This window comes from Porites lutea, chromosome 3 (assembly GCF_958299795.1).
Source record: "Porites lutea chromosome 3, jaPorLute2.1, whole genome shotgun sequence".
NCBI classification, from domain to species: Eukaryota; Metazoa; Cnidaria; class Anthozoa; order Scleractinia; family Poritidae; genus Porites; species Porites lutea.
Window position 1 is genome coordinate 30049385 of NC_133203.1, and position 24356 is coordinate 30073740.

General features: G+C 40.0%; 1 protein-coding gene and 1 pseudogene across 1 annotated transcript; both read left to right on the forward strand.

Moving 5' to 3' along the window:
* Positions 1 to 6377: 6377 nt before the first annotated feature.
* On the forward strand, positions 6378 to 12231 carry LOC140932138 (uncharacterized; annotated as a pseudogene).
* Positions 12232 to 13324: 1093 nt separating this feature from the next.
* On the forward strand, positions 13325 to 23966 carry LOC140932139 (sacsin-like). The gene is made up of 7 exons (XM_073381785.1): positions 13325 to 13536; positions 14386 to 14440; positions 19160 to 19242; positions 19612 to 19722; positions 20468 to 20615; positions 22201 to 23182; positions 23690 to 23966. Exons 2-7 carry the CDS (start codon positions 14437 to 14439, stop codon positions 23964 to 23966), a joined length of 1605 nt encoding a protein of 534 aa, XP_073237886.1. The 5' UTR covers positions 13325 to 13536; positions 14386 to 14436.
* The last annotated feature ends 390 nt before the right edge of the window (positions 23967 to 24356 follow it).

Genomic DNA, 24356 nt, shown 5'->3' on the forward strand with positions numbered 1-24356 from the left:
TCACCTAATTTGTCTCTTGAAGTGAAAGTTAGTACAAATAAAAGTAAACGTTACAGTTTGTTCCAGTAAAATCCTACTCTCTTTGCTTATAGCTAACCAGCCTGAACATCTTTTAAAATGCGCATTACAGCGTAAACATTAAAAAAAAAATCAGAAACCCAAAAATTGATTGCCAGTATTAGCTGTCTTTTTACTCTGGGTTCCAAAGGATATCTTTTTCTCATCGATCCGACTGATGGTTCTCGACGAAGCCGCATCGAAGAGGCGCGAGCCCTATCAAACCGTGAGCACGGTTCATTTCATCTTAGGTATTTTGAGAACGGACATCTGGAGCCAGGGCACTGTCTTTTAAGTTCGCACCCAAAATGGAAACCGAGGGCTGTTTGGCAGCAATGGACAGCTGCTGGTTTCAATACGTACCTACAGACTTAAATAGTTGGAGACCATCCGAGACACGCGTGAGAAGAGAGACCACCGCCGCCTCTTTAATCTTCATCCTTAATTTCTCATACCCCGGCAATGCTAGCCGGCGTTGAAGACGTAATTACACCTCGGTTAACCAGAGTTTAGTTTTGTTTGTGACGCAGGCTACAGCAATGCAAGCTAAGGCAATGAATCAAACGTTGATATTGATCGTGTGTACTGACCCATAGAAACGTCATTGACAACAAATTCCGAGACTAATTTTTAAGGCGTGTTAAATACAAAACGCTCGTCTATTCCCACAGTAGTAACAACGGACATTAGCGCATTGAAGTTTGCACCACTTTTTTCCGTTCTCATGCAGTGACTCGTTAATTTACAGTGTGAACTATAATCTCTTCATACTTTGTGTCCACTCGCTGAGGATATTATAACAATCGCTGAATTTATTATCATCTCCTTTGGCTTATACACCAAAGTCGCACAATCTAAGGAGAGAAAGCAATTACCAAATTACCTTTAAATTTTTAGACTCTGCAGAATTTCATTTCAACAAAGTGATGTACAGCACTTAGCTTTTCAATTAGTGATATTGACTTCATTCAAAGGTATAGCAAAAGCCCGGGGGGTGGGGGGCGGGGAGTCCACATATGAAAGGGGATGCTTGTCGGAAATTTTGAATTAAACCCCTAAAGGAGACCGATCTGGGCGTGGCCCAAGCTTTTTTTGACCCCTAAAAGAGACCATGTTAAAACACAGACAATGTATATATGTCTATGTTTTTTGGCGTGCAACCTTAAACGAGACCTCCACGGCTAAATATGATGGTGTTTTGCCCAGAACACCCTAAGTGAGACCAAAATCCGAAATTTACACCCCTAAGTGAGACAACGAGCATCCCCACCACTTTCATATGAGGAGTCCCCCCCCCGGGGGGGGCAAAAGGCAGTTCTCAAAGAATTTCCTACAGGTTTACGGAGACTGAAGACTGAACAGAAAATCATAAGGGCGTCAAGCTTTAACTATTATGATGATGTATAATATGGTGTAAAACGTCCTATAAACCTTTCTTGCAGCCAAAAAGAAAATAAAGTCACTTTTGTCATAGCCTGAAAAAACAGCTGACATTTCGCAACGCCACCACTGCGTGGTTTCCCCGTGAAATGACGTATGAGAAACGAGCGTAGAAATTCCATACTGATGACGCACGGTACCCAGATCTTGGTAGTGCTTCTGACTGATTGAAAATTTTCTTCAACTGAGCAAAAGTACAAACCAGATCTAGGTAGTGGTGCGTCAGCAGTATGGAATTTCTGCACTCATTTCCGGCTTAGACGTTATGTTGCGGGGAAACCAGAAGTGACGATGCGAAATGACGACTGTTTTCTCAGGCTACTTTTGTTCAAGAGTGTTAAAATAATCTCTTATTTGCCAAATATAGAAAAGAGCAAAAGTGGCCCGGTTGGGCGGGGCATTGCTCTACAAAGGGAGTTCCGCAGCTAAATGCTACTGGTTGGCCCTTCTTTGCGCCTGGTAAAAAAATCAGGTCCAATAAATACAGAAGTCATGGAAGCCAACCTAGTGTGATACAATAGTCTAAAATGGTGTTGATAAACTGAAAACAAACCTTTAAAAATCTTAGTGACCTTGTTTTGTATTAGCTTCAACAAAGCCTTGTCACCGTCTCTGAAATCCGACAGAAACGTACAGAAGAGCAGTGGGTTTATAGTCGGTGGTAAAAACGCCGCTGCGATGACATACTGGAAGAATTCCGTACTGATATTGTATCCAGACATGATGCAACTAATAGCCACCTGAAACAAAAAGAACCAAGGCATGGTCACAAAAACTTTAACCTAGAGTTTTTGAGTCAGAAAGCTTTTGTGCAAAGCCGGGACCCACTACCGAGACCGAAGGTGCCTTTGACTGACTTTAGTCTGGACATCAACTAGTACCAATGCACTGCACACCCCCTCTTCCGGGGGGAGGGGGGGGATGGAGCAATGTATAAATATTGTCTCGTAGTCGAGAAAAGGATTTCAAACAGGTTAGGAAACCGGGAAAAAACATCGAAATTCACATCTGACTGAGCCTAATGCTATTGAGCAAAATCTATCTTTCACACTCATTAGCATGTAAAATAACATTTGATGCGCGGGCCCTAGTCTTAAATTTGGTCAAGATCGGCTATCTTTTATAGAAATGTCATTTGTGGTGTGAAGAAATGGGGTTTATAGTTCATAGTTAGTCTGGGTTGTAGCCATAGAAGGGGCTGTAAGTGTCACTTACGTCCAGTTCATTTTGCTAATAATGCCAATTACACGTCCTTATTCAATAATAAAAAAAGTTAAGAATTTACTTGTGAATGTCAAGATAACAGTTTCATGTGAACAAAGATGTCTCCAGGCAATATTTCAACAAAAATGACCTTTGAAACACTGTTGCGCTAACAGGTTTTCAAAAACCATAATTGCAATCCTCCTCAATCTTCTTCACATTTGTCCATCCATGCCTCTTTTATATTTGCTGTTTTATTCATACCTTCTTTCAATGTTTTGAGCGGTTATTTTTATGCTTTCCGCAGTTTGGTGGCAGTTCCCACTGTTAGAATTTTGATAAATTTCGTGACACAGTTCCTTTAATTTTAAGATAAAAATCACGTTAGAGTGATTTTCGTATGACCTTGAAAAATGGTTTCGGTAAGTGGTCGTTATTTGTTTTATCAGCCAGTGGATGAAAAGATGAAAACATGGAATCTTCGTTTTCCCGCCAAAGGAAACCCTAATATGGAGAAGGCATGGTTCGATTGGCCAATTGTGTTGCAGTATGACATCAAAGCGAAGTATCGATTGATTTCTAGCAAGATCTCGGGTACGAAGTTATTTTACCCGAGCGTTTGCTTGACCAACCAAAAGCCACGCGCATTTGTATCCGTTCGATAAACCAATCAAATCGCTCTATTTCCGTTCGTTTGTTGTTTCTGTTTTGTTCGCGCGTTTTGATTTCAAGGTCATACGAAAATCGCTCTAATCGAAATATTAGTAACGGTTCCGCTAAATGTTCGACTACTGTAACTGATAAATTACTTTCTGTAGCGTGGTTGATAAATGGCTGTATTGTGGTTACAAGCCCATGGTTCGAAAACTGAGGTGTCGAAGCATGACTGGCACTGCTAGCTTGCACAGTTATAGAAAGAGCACTTCAGCAATCAGTAACACGTGAATTTACTTCAGACGCAAGCTGTTCAAAAGGTGGATCGCGCTATCCACCGGATACTAGATCTCTATCCATTGAATAGCGCAATTAGTTTTCCTAATACTTATCCAACGGATAGTGATTTATTGATCCGGTGGATAGCGCTATCCAGCTTTTAAACAACTGGGGCCAGGTCACATGTGCATGTGGCTTGAGGTAACAGTGAACACTCAACATCAGTAACGAATATAACCCAAGACTTTGGCAGGATTTAATTCTAAACATTACGTCCTAGATTTGATACATTGATGCTTGCATGCAGTACGACTGTGTTGAACAACTAGGGAAATTTCTTTCCTTTTCACGCTATTTTGTATATATTTTATGGGCAAAGTGGGTAATTTTATTCCAGGCCCCAGTTGTCCAAAAGCTGGATAGTACAATCCACCGGATAAATCACTATCCAGTGGGTGGGTATTAGGGAAACCAATTGCACTTGTCCACCAAACAGAGATTTATCCGGTGGATAGCATTATCCACCTTTTGTACAGCTGGGGCCAGGTGTTCTACCCCTAAACTACCACAAACGCTAGCAAAGGTAACTCGTAACAGTACCCTGATGACTGATTAAGCGTCGCGGCGCTTATTTCGACTACGGGTAAAACAGTATTTATAAGTACAAACATATTGGTACAAACCAGAGGCCGACGGTGCGCTCATTTTACCCCCTTCTCTCATATAGTGCTCGGTTTTACGGGTATTAAAGGTACTAAAGCTACACGGAACATAGTGCTCAGTATCTCCCTCACAGAAGGTCGCCGTACACTAACCGGCTGTGCTTGTCCTAGCTCTTGTGCACATTAACATCTAGATATATATCCATGAACCTATAGACGTTACTGTAACTGAAAACTCTGCAAGTCAGAGAAAGCATATGTAACATGATAAACTGTTATCTGCTAAAAAGATGTCCAATTAGACATAAAATCCTTTGCTTTGGAACCGTTCTTTGTTGTTGTCAGTGGTTAATTCGAAGTCTTTCTTTTGGTAACGTGCCTAATAGTCCAGTCAAATTGTGGTTTAGCATCAAAGTAATTGCAACAGAATTTCTTTCAACGCCATTTAATTGTTGGATGGCTATTTAACAACATACTAAAACTCCGCCAAAACCGTTTCGGTGAAATATGAGAAAAATTGGCAATGAAGATTTTCAACTTTCACCACAGGACACCCAATTTTAGGAAGATCACAAATTCAGACAAAACATCCGATAATTGTGTTCTTTTTTTCTCAAGAATTTTCGATAGAACATCACTAACGTATTTTGGGTAGTTTTGTTTTAAATAACGCCGACTAAATGTGTGAGTAACACGTGGTTCAGTGTTTCGTCTTGAGGGCTTTGCACAGGTTACCCAGCCATTCGTTTGTCTTCACATTCGGTTTTCCAAGCTTTGATTTTTTTCTATGGCGGCATAGGGAAATTGTTAGTCAGTCTGTGTTAACATGGTTTTGGGGGCAATGTTAGAAATGCAGTAAGCATTTTAGCAGTTTTCCAGGCTTGTGATATTTTGTCCTCCTTCTGTCAGCTACTAAATTTGAATGCATGCCGCAAGATATGTGTGACTTAATGTTTAACTTTGTATCAGTACAAACTTTTTAACCTATTCCCATTTTCTGTAATCGAGTTTTGTGAGGTAAACATGTTCAAACCTTGGACAATTTGTGTGATCGAAATCAGGGATTCTTTTTTTTTTCTCGCGACATGCGCAACCTCTTTTAGGATTATGACTCTGTACTTTACAATGTGAGCGAATAAATATTTTGCTAAGGACTCCCCTATCTGGTTTTACATCGTAATGCGCTGCGCTTTTCATTACGCATGGCCGAATCTGTTGCAAGGGAAATCCAGGAAACCAAGCAAAGTGCGATTGTTTCGTTTTTTTTATTTCTTCTTCTTGTAGCGAGTCTCAGATTTAGTTTAGTGTATCTGTGTGTTCAGTTTGTATTTTCTGCGGCAGCCCTAAAATCCTGGTAAGATGAATAAGTAGATTAATCGATCTGTGGTTTAAAGGCGTTTATATTTCCTCCTTGCATTTTTTCTTTTGTGGGAACAACCCTGAACCTTGACCAGTTTTTTCTCGTCCAGTGACAAATGAAGACCTCTTTTTCTAACGATCATGGGATCCTATACGTCTGAAAATAACTGCAGTAGTCAATGAAGGCGCGAAAGTACTGGACATATGTACAACATTAATGGGCTTGCCTGACTTAGCTTCAGATGGCTCACCTCTTTTTGCGGAACCAATGTTTCTCTTCGGATGAGCGTCGTGTAACACTTCAACTTACTGCATGTTAACCTTCTGTCTGAGTTGCGTGAATTATGCTCTGCGTGGAGAATTTCCATTACACCCTTGACTTTTACAAGATATTTTTACATACGCATTGTTTTGGCTACCCAGAGTTTGTCTTCCTTAAGAAGCGGCTTCCCTGTTATACTATTTCGTTTTCTTGAAACAAACGTTTGCTGGAACCTAAGTTCCTATGCGATGAATGTTCCGTTAACGTTAAGTTTATATTTTTTTGCGAAGGTAACAACACTTTTCTTTAAATTCATAGGCATTGGAGCTTAACCTGCTCAAAAACTCTGCATTGTTGTGCATCGTAAATGATTAGTTAAACTATCCTTCCCTCCTCTCCATTCACTTTCAACAAGAAGAAAAACAAAAAGCTTCAAAAAAGTGAAACTTGTGTATTTGAGGATGACGGTACGTTAACGAAAACTTATGTATAGGTAATCGTAAAAGCCAAAGCATTATCTAGCTGGATTTTTAAGAACGTACCGAACGGAAATTGCAGTCTTTTGACTGAGAAAAAGACCAAAGGCAAAATGAGCCCGAAAATCCTCCTAGAAAAGAACAAGGAAAGGGAAATAGAGTGAGCGAAGAGAAAGAAAGGAGGAGAAGCAAAAAAGACAAAACAAAAAAACAATGGCTGCACTCCTAGTTTTTATGTTGACTTGTGTTTGAGGGGAGAGCTCTATTTTGGCTTTAACGTTATTCAAAAATCCAGCTCTGATATATATTTTTCTTACCCTTGTGCCTACCAGAAATCTGATTTAAAAAGGATATATTTTAAAATCTAATGATTAAGTAACGGCTTTTATTTTTCAGATTTGAAGCCTTACGACTAAACTTGTTGTAGTTTTACAGCCAACAGTTCACTCTATTAATCTGTAAGCCTCCTGTTATTTTGGGGTTCCCTGAGCGAAGCATGGGCTTCCTGTGCAAAAGCCGACCCTGTTAAATATTTATCCTTTTTGAAAAAAAGAAGCACGTCGTTTTCATCGCCGAAAACTAGGTAGCAGTTATTCTTTCTTCTCTCACTTTTCCATAAAAGTAACAAAACATTTTGTGCATTTTTTGTTTGAACGTATAATTTCAACTAACGTGGGTGCCCTGTATCAAAAGCTCAAAATGTTTAATCCTTAATTTTGATCCACCGAACTGATTTTGGCGGATTTTTAGTATGTTGCTAGATAGGCCGCCCTTACTCAAATGGCGTTGAAAACAATTTTGTTGCAATTAGTTTGATGTTGAGCCTCAAAAATGCCTAGATTGACTGGACTATAACGAGATAGTTGTCTTAGTGACTAACTTTCTGTTTATTGTTTTCATCAGAAAACACCAGCGGAATTAGAGAACCTGGACCGAGAACACACCAAACTACAACAAAAACACGACGCCGCCAAGGCACGCAACAAAGTGTTGACCAGTGAATTGAAGGGGCTGAAGGCTCAAGTACAGACGCTATTGGAAAAAGGCGCTCATGACGATGAGCTTATTGCTGCACTCATGGTGGGGATACCATAAACTGCGGCATATAAGCCCCCCACACTTATAAGCCCCCTTCTCCTCCCCCACCCCCCACACTCACACACTTATAAGCCCTTCACTTGTAGACTCATCTTCATGCACCTTTAAACAAAACAAAACAAAATACACCCGATTAAACCTCCTCCCGGAAATCAGCCCCCCTTTGGCTTCGACGTCCTAGGATCACGATCTCAATAAAACGTCGCATTAGGAAGTTTCACGTCGAAGTAGTGCAGTGGACGTCCAAGAAATGTACTAAGAAGCGTCGGTGTTGTTTTGCTCATAAAAAACGAATTTTTTTTGACGTGGTGGTCGTCGTCATTGCGTAAGCTCACTATTTATAAAGTCTTGTGACATTTCTTCCAGAGAGAGAAACAACAGCTTAAAAGTCAGGCTGCTAGCAGAAAGGCAACCACCCCACCGCCACCCCCTAAGGGAACGTCCCAGGAAAAGGCGCAGATGGAACATCTAAAGCGAGTGTGCCAAGAACGGGATCTGCGAATACAGCAGTTGGAGAAAGAACTGGGTTATGCAAGGCTTGAACTTAAAAACACTACAGAAAAATACAAAGAATTATCTGAGCGCGAGACTAAATCTGTGGCTTACTGCACTGAAGATTTAACAACGAACGAGGAAAGAGTAGAACAGAATGGACCTAGTTACGGTTGTGCTGGTGTTAATACTCAAGGTGCAAGAACTGTGCCAGGTTACGGTTTTGTTAATAGTTCTGTAGAAGGTCCATTGCTGAAGGGACCTTACCCACAGGGTGCTGAGGACTTAGGGGCTTAAGACAACGGTTTCATACCGTCAAGGAAATATGTGCCCCCTGAGGGATCAAGTAGAAACCAAATTGGATCCGTGCCAGGTAGTCCGGCCAGGCGGCATGTGATGTCCACGGGAAGTGTGCAAGGTACATCGGGGAAGGGATCTGCACAGGGATACCAGCTCACTCCTACAGCACCCAGTGGCGGACGTGGAAGCAGAGGTCGCAGGAATAGTGCAGGAGGCAGGTACGTATGAATGTTATTCCTCGTGGTGGAGAATTTGGGAAAGAAAATCGAGGTTGTACATAGTAAACTTTACGGACTAATCCTTCCTTCCTTTTCCCACTTTCTTGCTCCCGTTTGACGCCTGCCACTCTGGCTAAACAAGAGAAGACTTGCCTGCGTTGCAGCCCGACCTTTCACTAGTCCGAGACCTAGATAGAGAAACCGATGAAGTATATATTGGCCGCATTGCGAACAGAAGTCGATATAAATTTGGAGGTAAACTGGCTTTGTCTATGCGATCTGGTACATTTTTATGACGAAAGCAAAACAAGATAAGATGAAATGTATGTTTTAACTTTACTCTTTTAATTTTTAATCTAAACCATAGAGAAGTCTGGTGACCAAAGTGGCGACTAAACCAGAATTTTTAGTCGCCAAGGAGAAAATGTTAGTGGCATTGGCGACCGTATCAGTCGCAATTTCGTGTCCCCAATGGGGATTCAGACTGTCTACGACGCAGGCTACAAAAGGGAGAAGTGTTCAGAAAAAGCTTGGTTCTTTTGAGTACTTATACTAAATAACACAAAGTATTTATTTTAAGCCAATGACCAGCACGCCCACCCTCCGAACCTTTGTCGTTTGTATAGGTTAACTATCTAAACGTGACACGAACGAAATCACGTAGTCATCTAGGTACGGAACTCGCGCCGGTACCAAGCGCGAGTTTTCGCCTTAAAGCACGCCCTCGCAAACGTTTGTATGATGGGGAGAACGAATTTGCCCCCCTCCACCATCCCGTGTCCTTTACAAAGGGCTCTGTATTGTGGAAATTTTGCGAATTTGCTGAACCATAACTTCTTTCAAGTTAGTTTGACATTCCATTATTTCTATATATCACTATCAATCTTGGCAACTTTACTGATTGTAAGAGGCTCTCTTCGCTGAAAAAAAAAATACAAAAAAAAAAACAGATTAATGGAAGACCTCTGCTAAAACAGACGTAATCAGGCTATCAAGATACACGGCTTTAGTGTAAAACCATGGACTGGTTTTTTGTTGTTTTCGTTTGTTTACAGCGACGAAGTTCAGTTGTTAAGATCCCAAGTACAGGAGAGCAAGTCTCTATGCTAAGCAGCTGAAGTTGAGAGAGATCGACTGTTAGAACTAGTGTCGCTTCTACAGAAAAGGTAAGGTCTCCATGGTAAATTATCTGGTGCGCTGGTGTTTGGAGCCAATAATAATATTAACAGGCTGTCTTTTGGGGAAATGGGCGAGACAGCTACGCTTTAATGGTCAGTTTAGGTTCTGCTTGAGACTGCATGGGTGTTGTATCGAATTTCGCAATGGGACTGTTTTGGGACGCAATCGCTTCTTTCGTTGGTTTTTGCGAAGTTGGATAGGAAAACTGAGGCCAAATACCTCCCCTAAATCAGTTCCATGGTGCAATTCGATAGAACACCGACATAGTCTCAAGCGCAGTCTCAGAATAAAATCCTGCCGCCGCCATATTGGAAAACCAGAGGACTTTGAGGAAGAGGTTGACCCAGTCAACCAAGCTGAACTTGAAAGAATTAGTCACTCACCATTCCAGATACTATAAGAGAAATGGGTACAAGCTTTCGGCTCAACAGTTAACAAACGTTGGTTATGATTGGTTAATGGTTGCCTTCAATACCATCTACCAATCATAACTAACGCTTGTCCACCTAAATTATCCCAGAAATCGTTACGCCTAAAGCTTGTACCCATTCCTCTTACAGTTTGTGAAGTGGGGAACTCATCAGGTTTTGATCAGTTATCACCTTTCGTCTGCAAAGAGGAAAAAAAAGCGGCAGGAGGACTTTAGATTCGAGGACGACGTTTTCTCGATACTTAGTACTGCTCTCACGCGTCAACCATCTTTATTTTGGCTGGAAAACGTGATAGTCGTGGTCAGAGAGGGCTTAACTTTTTCGATAAAAAAAAAAGTTACATGAAGCTTTCTGGGGTGTCTTTTTTTAAGAACACGTACAAAACCTTTGAGTTAAATCTCGTACTCGTTTTCGTCCTCAAATCTAAAGAATGGGAGGTCGTGGGCTCGATCCACGGAAGCGGGCCCATTTTCACGGTCTTAAAATGACTAGGGAAGAAGATTCCACGTAAGAAGGAAGAAGATTACCCACGTAAGATTTCGCCGTCTAAGGTGTTTTCCGTACGATGTTATTCCGTAGAGTTGATGAGGCTAAAAACATGGAGTTGGAAGCAAGCAACAAGTGGCAGCAAGAAAGACGTCAAGTGGCTCACTTGGAGAAACAGCTGAGTAGAGTGCAATCAGGACAGGGCGTGGTCAAGGGGAAGGGGAAGGGGTACGGAACAGGAGGTACAGTACAAGACCGACAAGCAAAGATGGAAGACTTGGAAGAGCTGTCAACCAGGTAAACAGAAGTGAAACCTGTAATAACTTCTATTCAAGATTGTAAGTCTGGTTTTTTTGGTCACGCGAGCTTTTTAAAGCAAGAATTGGGTACATTGAAGTGGCACCAACACGAGAGAAAAACTCGACACCGTCGGCACTTTTTCCATTTCTATCACCTAGTCGTCCGTCTCTTTGCGCCAGGAAATATGCCATTACTAAATTCTGTTCTTTTTTGTCACAAGTTATCTTTGGTTTTTAAAGGCAGTGTTACGAGAAACAGATTTCAGTGTCTCCTTTAGTGAGGGATAGTTCTTCGTTTTCACCGAAATATCTTTATCATTGACTACGTAGCAAGGGGGGGCCTAACCATAACGTTTTTCCCCTCCCCTTTATCCCTCTTTATTTGCTCTCGTCCTAACTTTCTCAACGAACCCGCTCGGAAACGCTTGCTACTCAGGGTATCGTTATAAAATTTAGATCTGTTAAATGCAGATCTGTCCTTCTCAAATCATCGATAGAACTGTACCCTATCCGTATGTGTGTATTCTGCCCACAGGCAGGTCCTTCCCTATAGTTCTCGATCTAAGGCGCGCCTCTTGACCGCTACTCAAGGACTACCATCCTTTACTCTATCCAGCATTCCCACACGAGGTCTTCCAGGTGGTCTCTTTCCTATTATTCTTCCCTCAATTACTAATGGGACAAGATCGCCATGCCGCAGGGTATGACCAAGCCAGACTCTCTGTCTTCTGTTGATAACAGATATGATGGCCCTCTCCTCACCAACACGCCTCAATACTTCTTCGTTACAGACTTTGTCAGACCAAGTCGTGTTTAAGACCTTTCTTCAAACCCACATCACACAGCTCTCCAGCCTTCGCACATCAAATATAAAATGCAATCTCAGAGACCAACCTCTTTTCATTTTCCTCATGAATAAATAATACGTTTTCTAATATCTTCGCCAGACTCGCCATTCAAACAGACGAAAACGACGCACTAAAGGAAGCTCTCAACTCCACTTTGAAAGCGAAAGAAGAGGACTTGAAATTTTACCAGGAGATGATGGATCAAACTAAAAAGATTTTTCTTCAAGGCCTGAGACAGTTTAGACAGAACTCAGCACCCAGCTAGGTGGCGGATAATTGTGAATAGCGCGCCACATAATCAATATTTATTATTTATAATAAACCATTATTATTTGAACAGTGGTATTGTATTGTATTGTCTTCTATAGTGATCACTCTAATTTTTGACACCCTTAAATTAAACACGGTTGTGAACGGTAATTTTGTCAAGAAGGTGTAAGTCAGATTTAAGTCAGAATAGAAAGGATGTAATATCCTTGTTAGGTAATTGCTACCTCTCAGAATCATCCTCCACACACACAAAAAAAGAAATCTTCGTAAAAACCGGCTGTATAATTTGTCTTGATAATTCGGGTCTCTAAAAACACGGCACCTAAAACAAGTTCGGTTACTCTCATGTATATTGAACAAATTGCAAATGTCATTGAAATATAAGGCGTTTGTTTTTATGTATTTTTCTTAGATACAGATAAAAGGAAATGCAATGAAGCGAAGATGCGTCTATATTAATCAATGCGGCCTCCCGTTCTGCTTGATTTGCATAATTACGTCAATCCGTCTGGTTTTTCGGAAAGCCATTGTCGTGGAACTGCAAAAGAGTTGCTGGAAATTTTTAACGTTTCTTGGAAGCCGTCGAGTGTTTTTTTTGTGTTTTTAGTCAAGTCTTGGGTTTACTTCTTTCGTTAGGTAAGAAGGGAAGTAACTGATTCGATTGAAGATAAAGGTCACAATAATTTAATTATATCTGCTGGTGTATTGTGAACAAGGTCTAAGCGTTTTTGTTTTACTTCTTAAAATTTGTTATTCATCAGGGGCACCCAACGAGAATATTGTTCAAAACCACTTACACATAGCATTGTTAAGCGTATTTTAGTATTTAAATAGTAGACATAGGCATATTTTTATCCCCTAAAAATTTTTCATCTGTTCGGATTTCCTAGCTGAAAGTCTAGTGATCATAAATAGGGATCAAAAGTTACCTTTTCGATCATTTCAGCCAGAAAAAAGACTCCCGAAAGTTCTAGGTGACCTTTTTAGGGTAAAAATCCGTTAAAAAATGGGCAATTATACCCTTTTTTAGATGTTCGAACATCCTAGGAGAGGCAGGCAAGCAAGAAGTTTTACAACAAATGTTCCGAAAATTCTAGATCTCAAATCGTCTTCCGAACAGATATTTTCCGAAAATTGTCGTTGGGTGCCCCTGATTCATTGGTTAACAATCTGTGATAGCTTTAGCTGCCAATAGCAAACGCTAATTCGCGAGGGTAGAGCTCGACCTTTGATATCCAAATTTTGTTAATCGTAATGAAAACTGAGATGACAAAATAAATAAATAAGATTTTGAAAAAGCGGGAGGAGAAGAAACTAGAACTTTCGAACGCTCAAGTTGTAGCTAAAAGGATGATGGGAATTGTGGGTTTTCCAAGAAATCATCTTTGGTCATGTGACATCGCGTGATTCTTGAGTTTCTCGGAAAATGTTCTTTAACATTATGGACTCATTCTTGAAGAACTTTGCGAGTTTTACACTGATATAACCAGGGAAAGTATTGTTCTTAGTAAAAGACCGCAAAGGTAAGGTTACATTGTCATTGGGACGCTTAAAAAAGGAGTAAAATTTATGATAACTTGTAACATTTTCAGTGATTCGTTTCCTGAGAACTTGAGCGGGACCGGATTCACAGCCGGCGTGGTTTCAAGTGGTTTGCAGTTTGCCGAACAATTCATGCAGATGTAGTCTCGGTCTTCATCAACATCTTATCCCAAGTTATTTCATGTAGGTACGAAAAATGAACTTCTTGACTAAGCGCTTTTTAAAATAGCAAAATACCTCCTCGCTTGCAACTAACTTCCGTGTCGACGACGCCGTGCAAGAAATGGCCTTCAGAAAGACTGAAGTTGGTTATTATTGTTTTTTATTTTATTTTGTACGTGAATCTAATTCCTTCGGGAGCATCGTATTAAAATTCAGTGACGGCGCTATTCTTTTGGTATCGTTTGGAACTAGTGTCGCACGCTGGAATTCGGTTTTGCTGATAAGTTTTGAAACACAACATGGCTAACAATGAACCATGCTGGCTCTTGAATGCTGATTCCAACATTGTTTCCACATGAAAATGTTGGCAGTATGATACGTTTTCAACTTTCTCTCTACTCTGGCAAAAACGTTGTTTAATACGAAACACTAATAAATATTAACACCACCGGTCAAGTGTCGAGTAGGCGTCCAACTAACAATTCCTGCCCACATTATGTTCAAAACTAAGTTAGAGCCGGTATGAGCTAAAACACCTAGTTGTAGCGATTTACAGTACATTTCGATTTTTTGTCGAGCCTAGCGATCAACCCTTCATGGCTATCATTTATGTGTTATTCTTTGTTCGTGAAAAACAATAACGCTATATTTTTTCAACTGTCTTTCAGACCAATTATGGAGCGATTTTACTCAGTTGAAGGTTGATTTCGTCTCGCATAATGAGTAAGTAGTACAGTGATTATTGTTCAGTATCTGTCCATAAAGTCTTATACATGCCTTAGATCGAAACCCACCAACGCTAGCCATGAGCATATATAGTTCGTGAAACACCAATCACCAACAACCACGGTGGTAGTCCTACTCAGTAACCCGATACTATCGAAATCGTCGCGATCAATATCTAAGGGGCAGTCATGAGACAAACAATAAATGAAATCCATTGCACACATTAACCCCGATGAAGAATATCTTTTATGACAAGTTTTACACAGTTTGTAGATACTTGGTGAATCTTAACATATTGTGATGGATAAATCTTTCACTCTATCTTCTTAATTTTTGGTTGTCATCATTTTTTTGAATGATCTGTTTTATCTTTACTTTGCGTTTCTCTTTTTTGCTTTTGATCCTTTGTGTTCCGTTGCTTTGTTTTAATTTGCTTTCATGCCTTTGTTATGCATGTTTTCTTTTCCCTTTCTTCCATTTCATTTCCTTCCTTTCCCTTTATTTTCCTTCCTTTTCCTTTTCTTTTCTTTAATCATACATTCCCTTCCTTTTCTTTTGTTCCTTTTCTTTCCCTCCCCTCCCACTTCTCTTTCTCTCTTTTTCTTTTCTTTCTTTGCTTTTGCATACTTTCCTTTCCTTTGTTTGCATTTCCTTCCTTTCTTTTCCTTTGCAACACTTTCTTTCCTTTCCTCTCCTTCCATATCTTTCCATTTCCTTCCCTTTCCCTTCCTTCCATTTCCTATCCTTCCTATCCCTTTTATTTCATTTTCTTTACTTTTCTTTCTTCTCCTTCCCACCCATCCACTTTTATTGCTTTTAATATCCTACAATGTTACTCCTTGCTCATCTGACCCTAACCTATCCTATCATTTCCTTACCTAAGTATAGAAAACTATGAAACCAGCTGTATTCCAAAACCCTCTTATCCCAACCCCAACCCATAATTTTCCTGGGCCACTTCCATTCTACTCTATTCCATCTTACACTTTATTTGATATCCCATCCTACTCTATCCTATTCTAAATAAACACATTGAAATCTGCAAAGCTGACAGTTGTTTTGTCATTATTGTGGCTCATGAGAACGGCACAATGTTACAAATCCCCTTCAATATCCTACTTCTCCTATCTATTCCCATACTTTTGACCTCTTTAGCTTGTATGCTTTGTTTTTCCAACACAGTTCATATGATAATACTCTAGAGAAGTGTTTCTTTCAAATCTCTATGTCAGGCTTAAGAGGTCTATTCCATTTTAGTAAAATCCAACTAGTGGTCTATTAGCAATGCTGGGTTCTGATTAGTTGAGCTACTACTAGGCTATATGTTATAGCCCACTAGTAGCGAAAAGCGCGGGCTTTTTGGTGGCAAAGGAGGATTAAACTCTAGCTTTAACTAGTTAAACTTTTTTTGTTCTCGATATTTTTGACCAACTAGTTGGATTTTACTAAAACAATTACTCCTCTTGCCCTCATGGCCTCTGAGTCAATAGCCCATGTTTCGGCCTCCTGGGCTATTGACTCAGAGCCCATTCGGGCTCAAGGAATAATTGTTAAATATCCCCATCTTTATCATTCCTACCCATCACCCTTCCTATTTTCATTCCCTGCTTTTCTTTTTTATTCTTAACCCTTTTCATCCTCTCTCATCCCATCTGATCCTTGTCTGTCTGTCATACCAATGCACCCCATGCACCCCATCCAAAGCTACAACATCTCTCATTCCATCTTATGGTCATCATCATCATCATCATCATTATTGTTGTTGTCCCCCCCCCCCCCCTTATAATTGACCAATGTCTTTCTTAACCAAAGATTCAGCTCTGGAAAGCTATAAGTGAAATAAGCATTTTAGCGGAGCTCCACCCGCGCGCGCGTGGACTGAGCCCCATAGCTAAGGAAATGTGGTAATCTACCCATCCGAGAAAATTTGGTAATCACGTGACCGTACGACCGTCCGTCCGCACCACAAGGGAACCAATGTTTACTCTCACACTTTCTAGCTAGTTTGGGAGCCCAACAGAAAACTAATTGCACGTCAATGTTGTGATCAATTAACAGCTGTCAAAACAGGATATCCGCTGACCAGTATCACCTGACCGTACCGCGGGCTCAAGTATCGACCCATCGAGGTCGAGTACTTTTTTGAAGTTATCCGCTGACAAATTACCAGTTTCAAATGATCGCATGCTCAAGTCTATTTTTCCAATGATTCATATGAAATATGTTGTGTTTATGTCACTATGGCCCCGCACTGTCAAGATTTTGATTTCAAACTGACCTCGGATGCGAAAATTCAGCCACTTTGTTAAAAATAAAGGCGGGGAAGACCATTTCTTACCATGGTCACGCGTTGGTCACGCTCTACGTTCAATTTTTGTACTCTGATTGGTCAAAATTTGACAGGTGAGTTCATGCGGAAAATTTATGCAGCATCTTGAAAGTTGTTTACTTTGACAGCAAAAGCTGACAGAGTTTTGTGTCAACTTGTGATGTTTTTAACTGTCTTTTTCCACTGGATGTACAAAATGAAATACAGCTGCTATCAAGAGTCTTCTGTTATCCATGGCTGGTTTGTTTATTCGGTTTTTGGTTGAGAAATGCGTCGTTTGTCAAAATTGGGTAATCCGATTTCGGATGATTCGGATGGCAACGTTTTGGTCTTTCACCTTGCTCAATGCGTAAGAGGGTTTAAAAGTCTCAAGCAACTATGGCCTTCCTTGATATCTTTCAGAAACTGTATCTCGAATGGTAAGCCTGAGTAATTATCGTATTTGGTGTTTGTTTTTGTTATATCTAATTTCTTGAAGTCGAGCACAGTTTATGCGGCACGTTTGTTGAGATTTGAGTCAATGGTCTGATCTAGTCAGGTTTGATATAAGCTTACAGAACTTTAAAAGGCCTTCAGATATATTTTCTCACGGCAAATAGAAAAAAAAAACGTTCGAAGAATATTTAGTTATAAGTTTGGCTGTAGAAAGAAAACTTTGAGTGATTTTCTTGTTTCGTGGAGTTCATCTTTGAAAAAAAACAAACACCGGGAGGCCGGCTGAAAGTAAAACAAAATAAACTTAAGCTTAAGCTTTAAGCTTAAAGACTCAGGATTTTTAGAGACACTTTAATACTTGTCTTCGTGAATGAAAATTGTTGTCTCTTTAAATGTTTGACCGAATTATATTTCTTTTATTGATTGTCTCTCTTGCAATTTTAATCGCTTGTCCTTGGTGTTTGTTTTCATCGTCCATGAACATCGCTTGCAGGAGTACTTAGAAATGTCGCGCGTATCAAACGCTTTATAAGATTACACATCGTTATAACTGGAACCATTAAATAACAAAAAATAATGATAATAAATTCGTTATTATGTTGAAGCGTAACTCTGTTGAAGTTCATTCAAACACTCGACCACACTGACAGCTCGCACTCAAAATGAGAACCGGCTGGCCGTATGGGTGATTTTGGAAATTTTTTGAACGGTTTCGCTAAAAGCCCACGATTGATCGTCCTGAACATTGAAAAATTGTGAAATGCCGTATTCTGTCCGAGGTCTGTATGATAAAAAGTACTGTTTCACCTCAGATGTGATGTATAAAAAGTAGAAAAAGTTGGTTTACACACCCTCAGATTTGTTGGCAAGAATTTGTAAAGTAAACCTGTCGAACACAAAAAAATGCGGCCTGATTTGTTTTCTAAGAATTTGTTTTCGAGGCCTAATCTACTGTGATCAAGAGCCATCATGGCTCTTGAATGTGATAGAAGATGTTTGCTATTTTTTGGGTGTACATATATTTAGGCTATCAACTCAATGTAAGATGTTTCACTCTAAAATAACTTATCCTTTCCCTCAAAAGTCACACGTATGTGCCCATAAGTTAACTGATTTGTGGATTACAAGTTTATTGTTTGATTTAAAATATAAATTTATTAATGGGAGCTTCGCTTTTAGCCCTGGCTAAATCTATATATTATCATAATAGGGACAAGAGGGATAAGGATAGGAAAAGTAGTTGGTGCCTGTGGTAAAAACATTTCAAGTAATTAACCCATTCGCTCCTGGAGATTTTGCCGAAAAACGCGTTTTGAAGCTGGTCGAGTGGTTTTCTGGTCACTGTCGTGCTATAAAGAGCTAAAACTTACCACAAACCGGTTTACAGGTCGAACACTTCATGGCCTTCTGATCCAGATGCAAAATATCAGCCTGCGAAGTTCGGGCATGCGCAGAAAGCAAAATTTGGGTTTAAAAGTGACACAGCAGTCTTGACTTTTACTTTTCGCTTTCTCTCCCCCCCTCTTTTTTCGCTTTTCTTGCCTCATTTTTTTTTCTCCTGCTGGGCATTTTGTAGGCTTCATTTTGGTGGGAATAGTTTTCAGGAAAGCTTTTAGGATCTTAGGATTAGGTGAAAGGAAAGGTAGGTGGGCAATGGAACAAGATTTTCATGGAGATTTTCAGGTCAATGTTACATGGTTTTTTGCCTCTTTCTCCGGTGTCCTTTACTGAATTGTGCTCATTCTGGTATGGTTTGAAAGATCTCTTCCCTCTGCACAAGTTAGCGGACAAAGTTGTCCTTGAACGTTAAAACTGATGACGTCACAAAGGGTAGAAAGGACGTGGATCCGCACGGGCGGTTACGGGCGGTTCAGGGGCGAATGGGTTAATAACTCTACTTATTCTAGACAAAAAGCCGATATAATAAGTTACTAATAACAGTTTTTCCTCAGGTTTTAATCTGATTCAGCCATCGCTGATTCAGCAGTTGAAAAAAATCTTGGACCAGTACCCGGATGATGGACAGATTCTGAAGGTGAGGCAAAGGTTATTGAAAGGTTTTAATCTCAACTCATTAGCCACCAGCTTGACATGAAAGATTACGTAACATAACAATCGTGCCTTCTCCCAAAGAAGTTGAATTGTGAAACATTTGGTAGCAAGTCTCTTTCACGTCGTGATGACAGATCGAGTAGATGTTAGGTTTTTTTTATGGCGGGGGCGCGGTTGGCCTCTTGTGAAAGAAAAAATGTATCTTTTTTCCCTCTTCTCCAAAAAATCAAAAACGCATGATCGCAGGTTCGAAAATAAGTAGTCTTTTGTTCTAACGTAAATTAATTTCACTGCATCTGTAAAGGTATTTAAAAACATCCAGTGAACACTTGGTTGGGTTTATTTGTATCAGGAGCTCATTCAAAATGCAGAAGATGCTGGTGCAAGTCAAGTTAAATTTCTTCATGACCGACACAGCTATGGAAAAGAGAAACTACACAGCAAGGAACTTGCTAAGTTTCAGGTCAGCCTACTACCTACAGTACCTACCAATGTACTTTCAAATCAGTTAATAAATAAGAGAATTTATCAATTAATATTAATGTGTAACGGTTTTTAAGAGCCCTGGGGCCCGTTTATCGAAAGTCCCGATAATTAACAGGCCCGGTAAGCTGTCGCCGTTTTCATTAAAGATCGAGGTTTGAATAGTTTTGCATCTAGCATGATAAAACTATCAGTTAGTGAAACAAAATGGTGTAGCCTTGCTAGCCAGGACCCCCGCTCTTATTCTTTATATTTCGATTTAAATATTTGACTTCGGGCCCGAAAAGTTACCGGGAATTTCGAGAAACTGGCCTCTGGCCTTATTTGAGAACGTTATTTAAGGCCCAAAGAAGTCATATAAGAGAATATGACTTAAAGGCGAAAGAAAAATTCAAAAATGCTTTTTGAGTGCAGTTTATGTGCTTATTTCACGTCTAAATAAGACGAAATGTTTAACTCACGACTACCCGCAAGCGCCTTTAAAGAGGAAGCTTTGTTATGGGAAGAAATAACAGCTCGATCCGTGAATTTTTCGAGGAAATGCGATTTATTGAGTCGAAGTCTAGCTTACGAATAGCGTTTGCAAGCAAATTATCATTCCGTTTGCTTTTTTTTATTTTAGAAAAAAGGCGTAGCAAAACGTACAACTCTATTGTTCTCTTCATTACAGAACTGTTGCTGTTTTAAAATCAGCTATCTAACTGTAAATGAAATATTCTTAACAGGGACCCGCACTTTATGCTTACAATAACGCCGAGTTTAAGCCCAGTGATTGGGAAGGCATCAGAATGCTTTGTGAGAGCAAAAAGGTCAAGGATCCAATGAAAGTGGGTCGTTTTGGCCTGGGCTTCAAGTCGGTTTTCCATGTTACAGGTACGTACGTGTTCACCGAGAAAAATGGGTAGTTATTTCTTTCTTTTAATAGAAAAACTAGCCACCACGAAACATGCATTAATTTCAATTTATACACCAATACATTCTAAAATGGCAAAGTCAGAAGCTATAATTAAAGAATACTACAAGAATATTTTCAGCCTGAAATCGGCAGAAAAATAAGAATGTTTAGCCTGGCCCAGAAAAACAACAAAATAGAACAAAATAAGAAATAAAAGGGACCAAGCATTGTTCCCTGAGGTACCCCTCTTTTAAGTGAACAGATTCTAGAAAGGGAACCATTAACAAGACATCGTTGTGTACGATTTGTGAAAATCGAGAGAAATTCCTTGTATTCTGTAAAGGTTTATTTTAGAGAAAAGGATATCATGATCAACAATGTCAAATGCCTTTTTTAAATCAAGAACAACCAGAGCATTAACATTACCACGATCGATTTTGAAGGCCCAGTTATCAGTAGCTTCAAGGAGAGCAGTTACAGTTAAGTGTAAAGAGCGAAAGCCCGATTGATGTGTAGAAATGATATCTTCATTGCTCAAAAAAGTTATACGATTGGTCATAAACAATCCTTTCGAAAACTTTAGCTATAACGGAAATGACTGAAATAGGTCGATAATTTTTTAGATCAGATGCCTCACCTTGCTTAAACAACGGAGTAACCCTAGCACATTTCCAATCGTCAGAAAATATACCAGAGAGCAAAGATTTATTAAAGAGATCACATAGAGAAACTCAGGGGCACCCAACGAGAATATAGTTCAAAAGCACTTAAACATAGCATTATTGAACGTATTTTAGTATATAAACGGTAGATATAGGCATATTTTTATCCCCGAAAAATTTTTCATTTGTTCGGATTTCCTAGCTGAAAGTTTAGTGTTCCGAAAGTTATAGGTATCAAAACTTACGTTTACGAAAATTTCAGCCAGAAAAAAAGGCTCCCAAAAATTCTAGGTGACCTTTCTAGGGTAAAAACGCGATAAAAATGGGCAATTATACCATTTTTGAGATGTTCGAAAATCATAGGAGAGGCAGGCTAGCAAGAAATTTTACAGCAAATGTTCCGAAAGTTGTAGATCTCAAATCGTCTTCCAAACAGATATTTTCCGAAAATTGACGTTGGGTGCCCCTGGAAACTGAAATCAGATCGGCACATTCAGGTATTATTTTAGCAGAGATATTATCAAGACCTGTTGCTTTGGATCTACATAATTTGTTTAGATGTGTGAAAACAGTACTACTGCTTGTAGAAGAAAAACTGAACTTGGAGTGATTTACATTTATATTATTGATATAACTTAAATCATTATTATTATCATTTGGTGGAATTTCATCGGCAAGGCGGGGCCCAGTTGTTGAAAAATGGTCATAAAAAGCATTAGAAAGCTCACTAGAATTAGAAATGATGGAACCGTTCAACCGCACAAGTGTAGCACATGCAATGCAAATGACAACAGCGTTTAATGCTGATTAAAGTAGATTCACTTTTTTAATGTTATGCTTGCGCAAGTAACTATACTTCATCTGTAGCTGATACTCATATCACATTCTTACTTAACCAAAGATCTACCAAGCATCATGAGCACCTCGCAGATCGGCGTTATTGATCCACACGAGAAATGCTTTGGAGAAAGACGAACTGGAAACAGCTGGGACATAAGGAAAGACCGTGACATCATGAACGCCATACCAGACCAGTTTGCTCCTTACAGGGGAGTATTTGACTTCCCAGAGGACATTTTCACCAGAGGCTCATACACGGGTACTCTTTTCCGCTTTCCACTACGAACTGAGCCGTCCAAGTTATCAGAGACTTTATATTCTGCCGAAAAGGTTAACGATTTGTTCAATGGCTTCATGGCTGATGCCCACTTGGTTCTACTGTTCATGCAACATCTTGAGAGTATTGAACTGTACGCTCGTGACGAGTTAGAAAGCAAACCCAGAAGAATGTTTCAAGTCAGAATATCCGCGGCAAGCCTTCCGTTGGTACGAGAAAGGAGAAAGAAGTTTCTAGAAACAGTCCCTAGCGGTCAGCTTTTACCCCACTCAGTCCACGTCACTTATCCACTTACGATTGAGGCAGTACAATATCTCCAAGGGGTAGAAGCAGGTAAATTCAGTCATTCCTTCCTTGTAACCAACTACGTTTGTGGCGGAAAGATATCGTCTGAATTTCAAGCGCTTGTTGTGGATACAAGTCTCAGCTACCTACCCTTAGTTGGCGTTGCCATGGCGTTGCCCTCAAGCCCCCAGGATTCCGTCCCAGAAATTCAAGGTCACGTGTTTTGTGTCCTGCCGTTACCGGTACAAAAGACCAGCTTGACAGGTTTGCCGGTTCATGTGAATGGCTTCTTTGCCCTGACTCAGAATAGAGGTCAAATCAAGTTTCCAACCGCAGAACAGGAAGGTCACCCTTTAACTGATAAATCCTTAAAATGGAACCAGTGTCTTTTAGAGGAGGCCATTCCCCGAGCCTATGCCACAATGATTTTAGAAGCCATCAACGACAAGAGCTTCAAAGCGCAAGCAGCGACTGTTTACAAGTAAGTGACAACTGTAAAAAACTGCAAAGCTTGGAAGTAAAATCTGCGGATATAATTCTCCACGATTGCTTTCCCTCTGCGGACCAATTAGGCTCTTCTGTTTAACGTATAAATGAAAACGCCCTCGTTTTAAAAGGCAAACATGATGAGACTTTAACATATCATCCATGAAATTGTATTCTACATACGTTGGAAAAGCAAGAGCTCCCCGACCTCTAAGGAGTACTAAGCTAAGGATTTAACATTATCACTACAATTGTTAAAAAAAGTCCAGATATCTTAAACAATGACCGAACACTTTTAGCCATATATTCCCTGTATTCCCTGGGTATATTTCCTGCAATCCTAGTGATCATATGGACTCTAGCCTTAAGGAGACCAATCGAAGCGATAGTCATTACGCTGCCTCCAAAGAAATTGAATTGGCCTTTGTCATTGCTCCTATTACCTCAACGGCTTTCATTTATCATTCGTTTGAACTATGATGACTCGTTTGATTTGTTGCAGAGCGTGGCCAGATTTTACACGAGTCAACCAGAAATGGGAAAGCGTTGCTGAATTATTGTTTTATATCCTGTTAGACAAGGAAATTATCTACAGCAAAGTCAATCGGGGGAAATGGCTTCTTGTTGAAGATGTAATTTTCAACCAGGTACCTGAAAGAGATCTTAAAGATCTACTTGAAAGTGTTTTGATTGGAGCGAATGTCCCAGTTGCTTCTGTACCCAACCACGTGATGGATGCCATCAGCTCTCTTACTGATACTACGAATATCACCCCCTAGTGTCACGAGGAAAGAATTGAAGAAAGGTGCAGCTTGTTATAAAACCCTAATGAGGCATAAAAAGCTGCAGCTTCTTCAGTTCTGTTTACAAGATCACCAATATGAAGACCTTTGCGGCCTGGAGCTTTTGCCTGTCTCCAATGACACATTTACCACCTTTTCAGCCTTTGCACACGGAATCTACATCAGCTCGCCAGAGCATTCTCAAGATCTACTACCTTGCCTAGAGCACCGCTTCTTGGATGGAACTTTGGATTCAGACATCCGTCAGAAGCTGACTTGCGCAGCCAGACAAGGTAACGCTGCTTGGAAACTGCTCTTTGTTGGCGACACCTTAGTATAGCCTTTTCATTTAATGAAGGAAAATTTTTCAGGATTTATCATTAGTGC

Bases quoted from the DNA above. Each gene is read 5' to 3' on its own strand.
- LOC140932139 (XM_073381785.1), top strand. The intron at 19,723-20,467 runs GTCAGCCTACTA...TATTCTTAACAG, and splicing joins AGGAACTTGCTAAGTTTCAG to GGACCCGCACTTTATGCTTA. The intron at 20,616-22,200 runs GTACGTACGTGT...ACTTAACCAAAG, and splicing joins GTCGGTTTTCCATGTTACAG to ATCTACCAAGCATCATGAGC.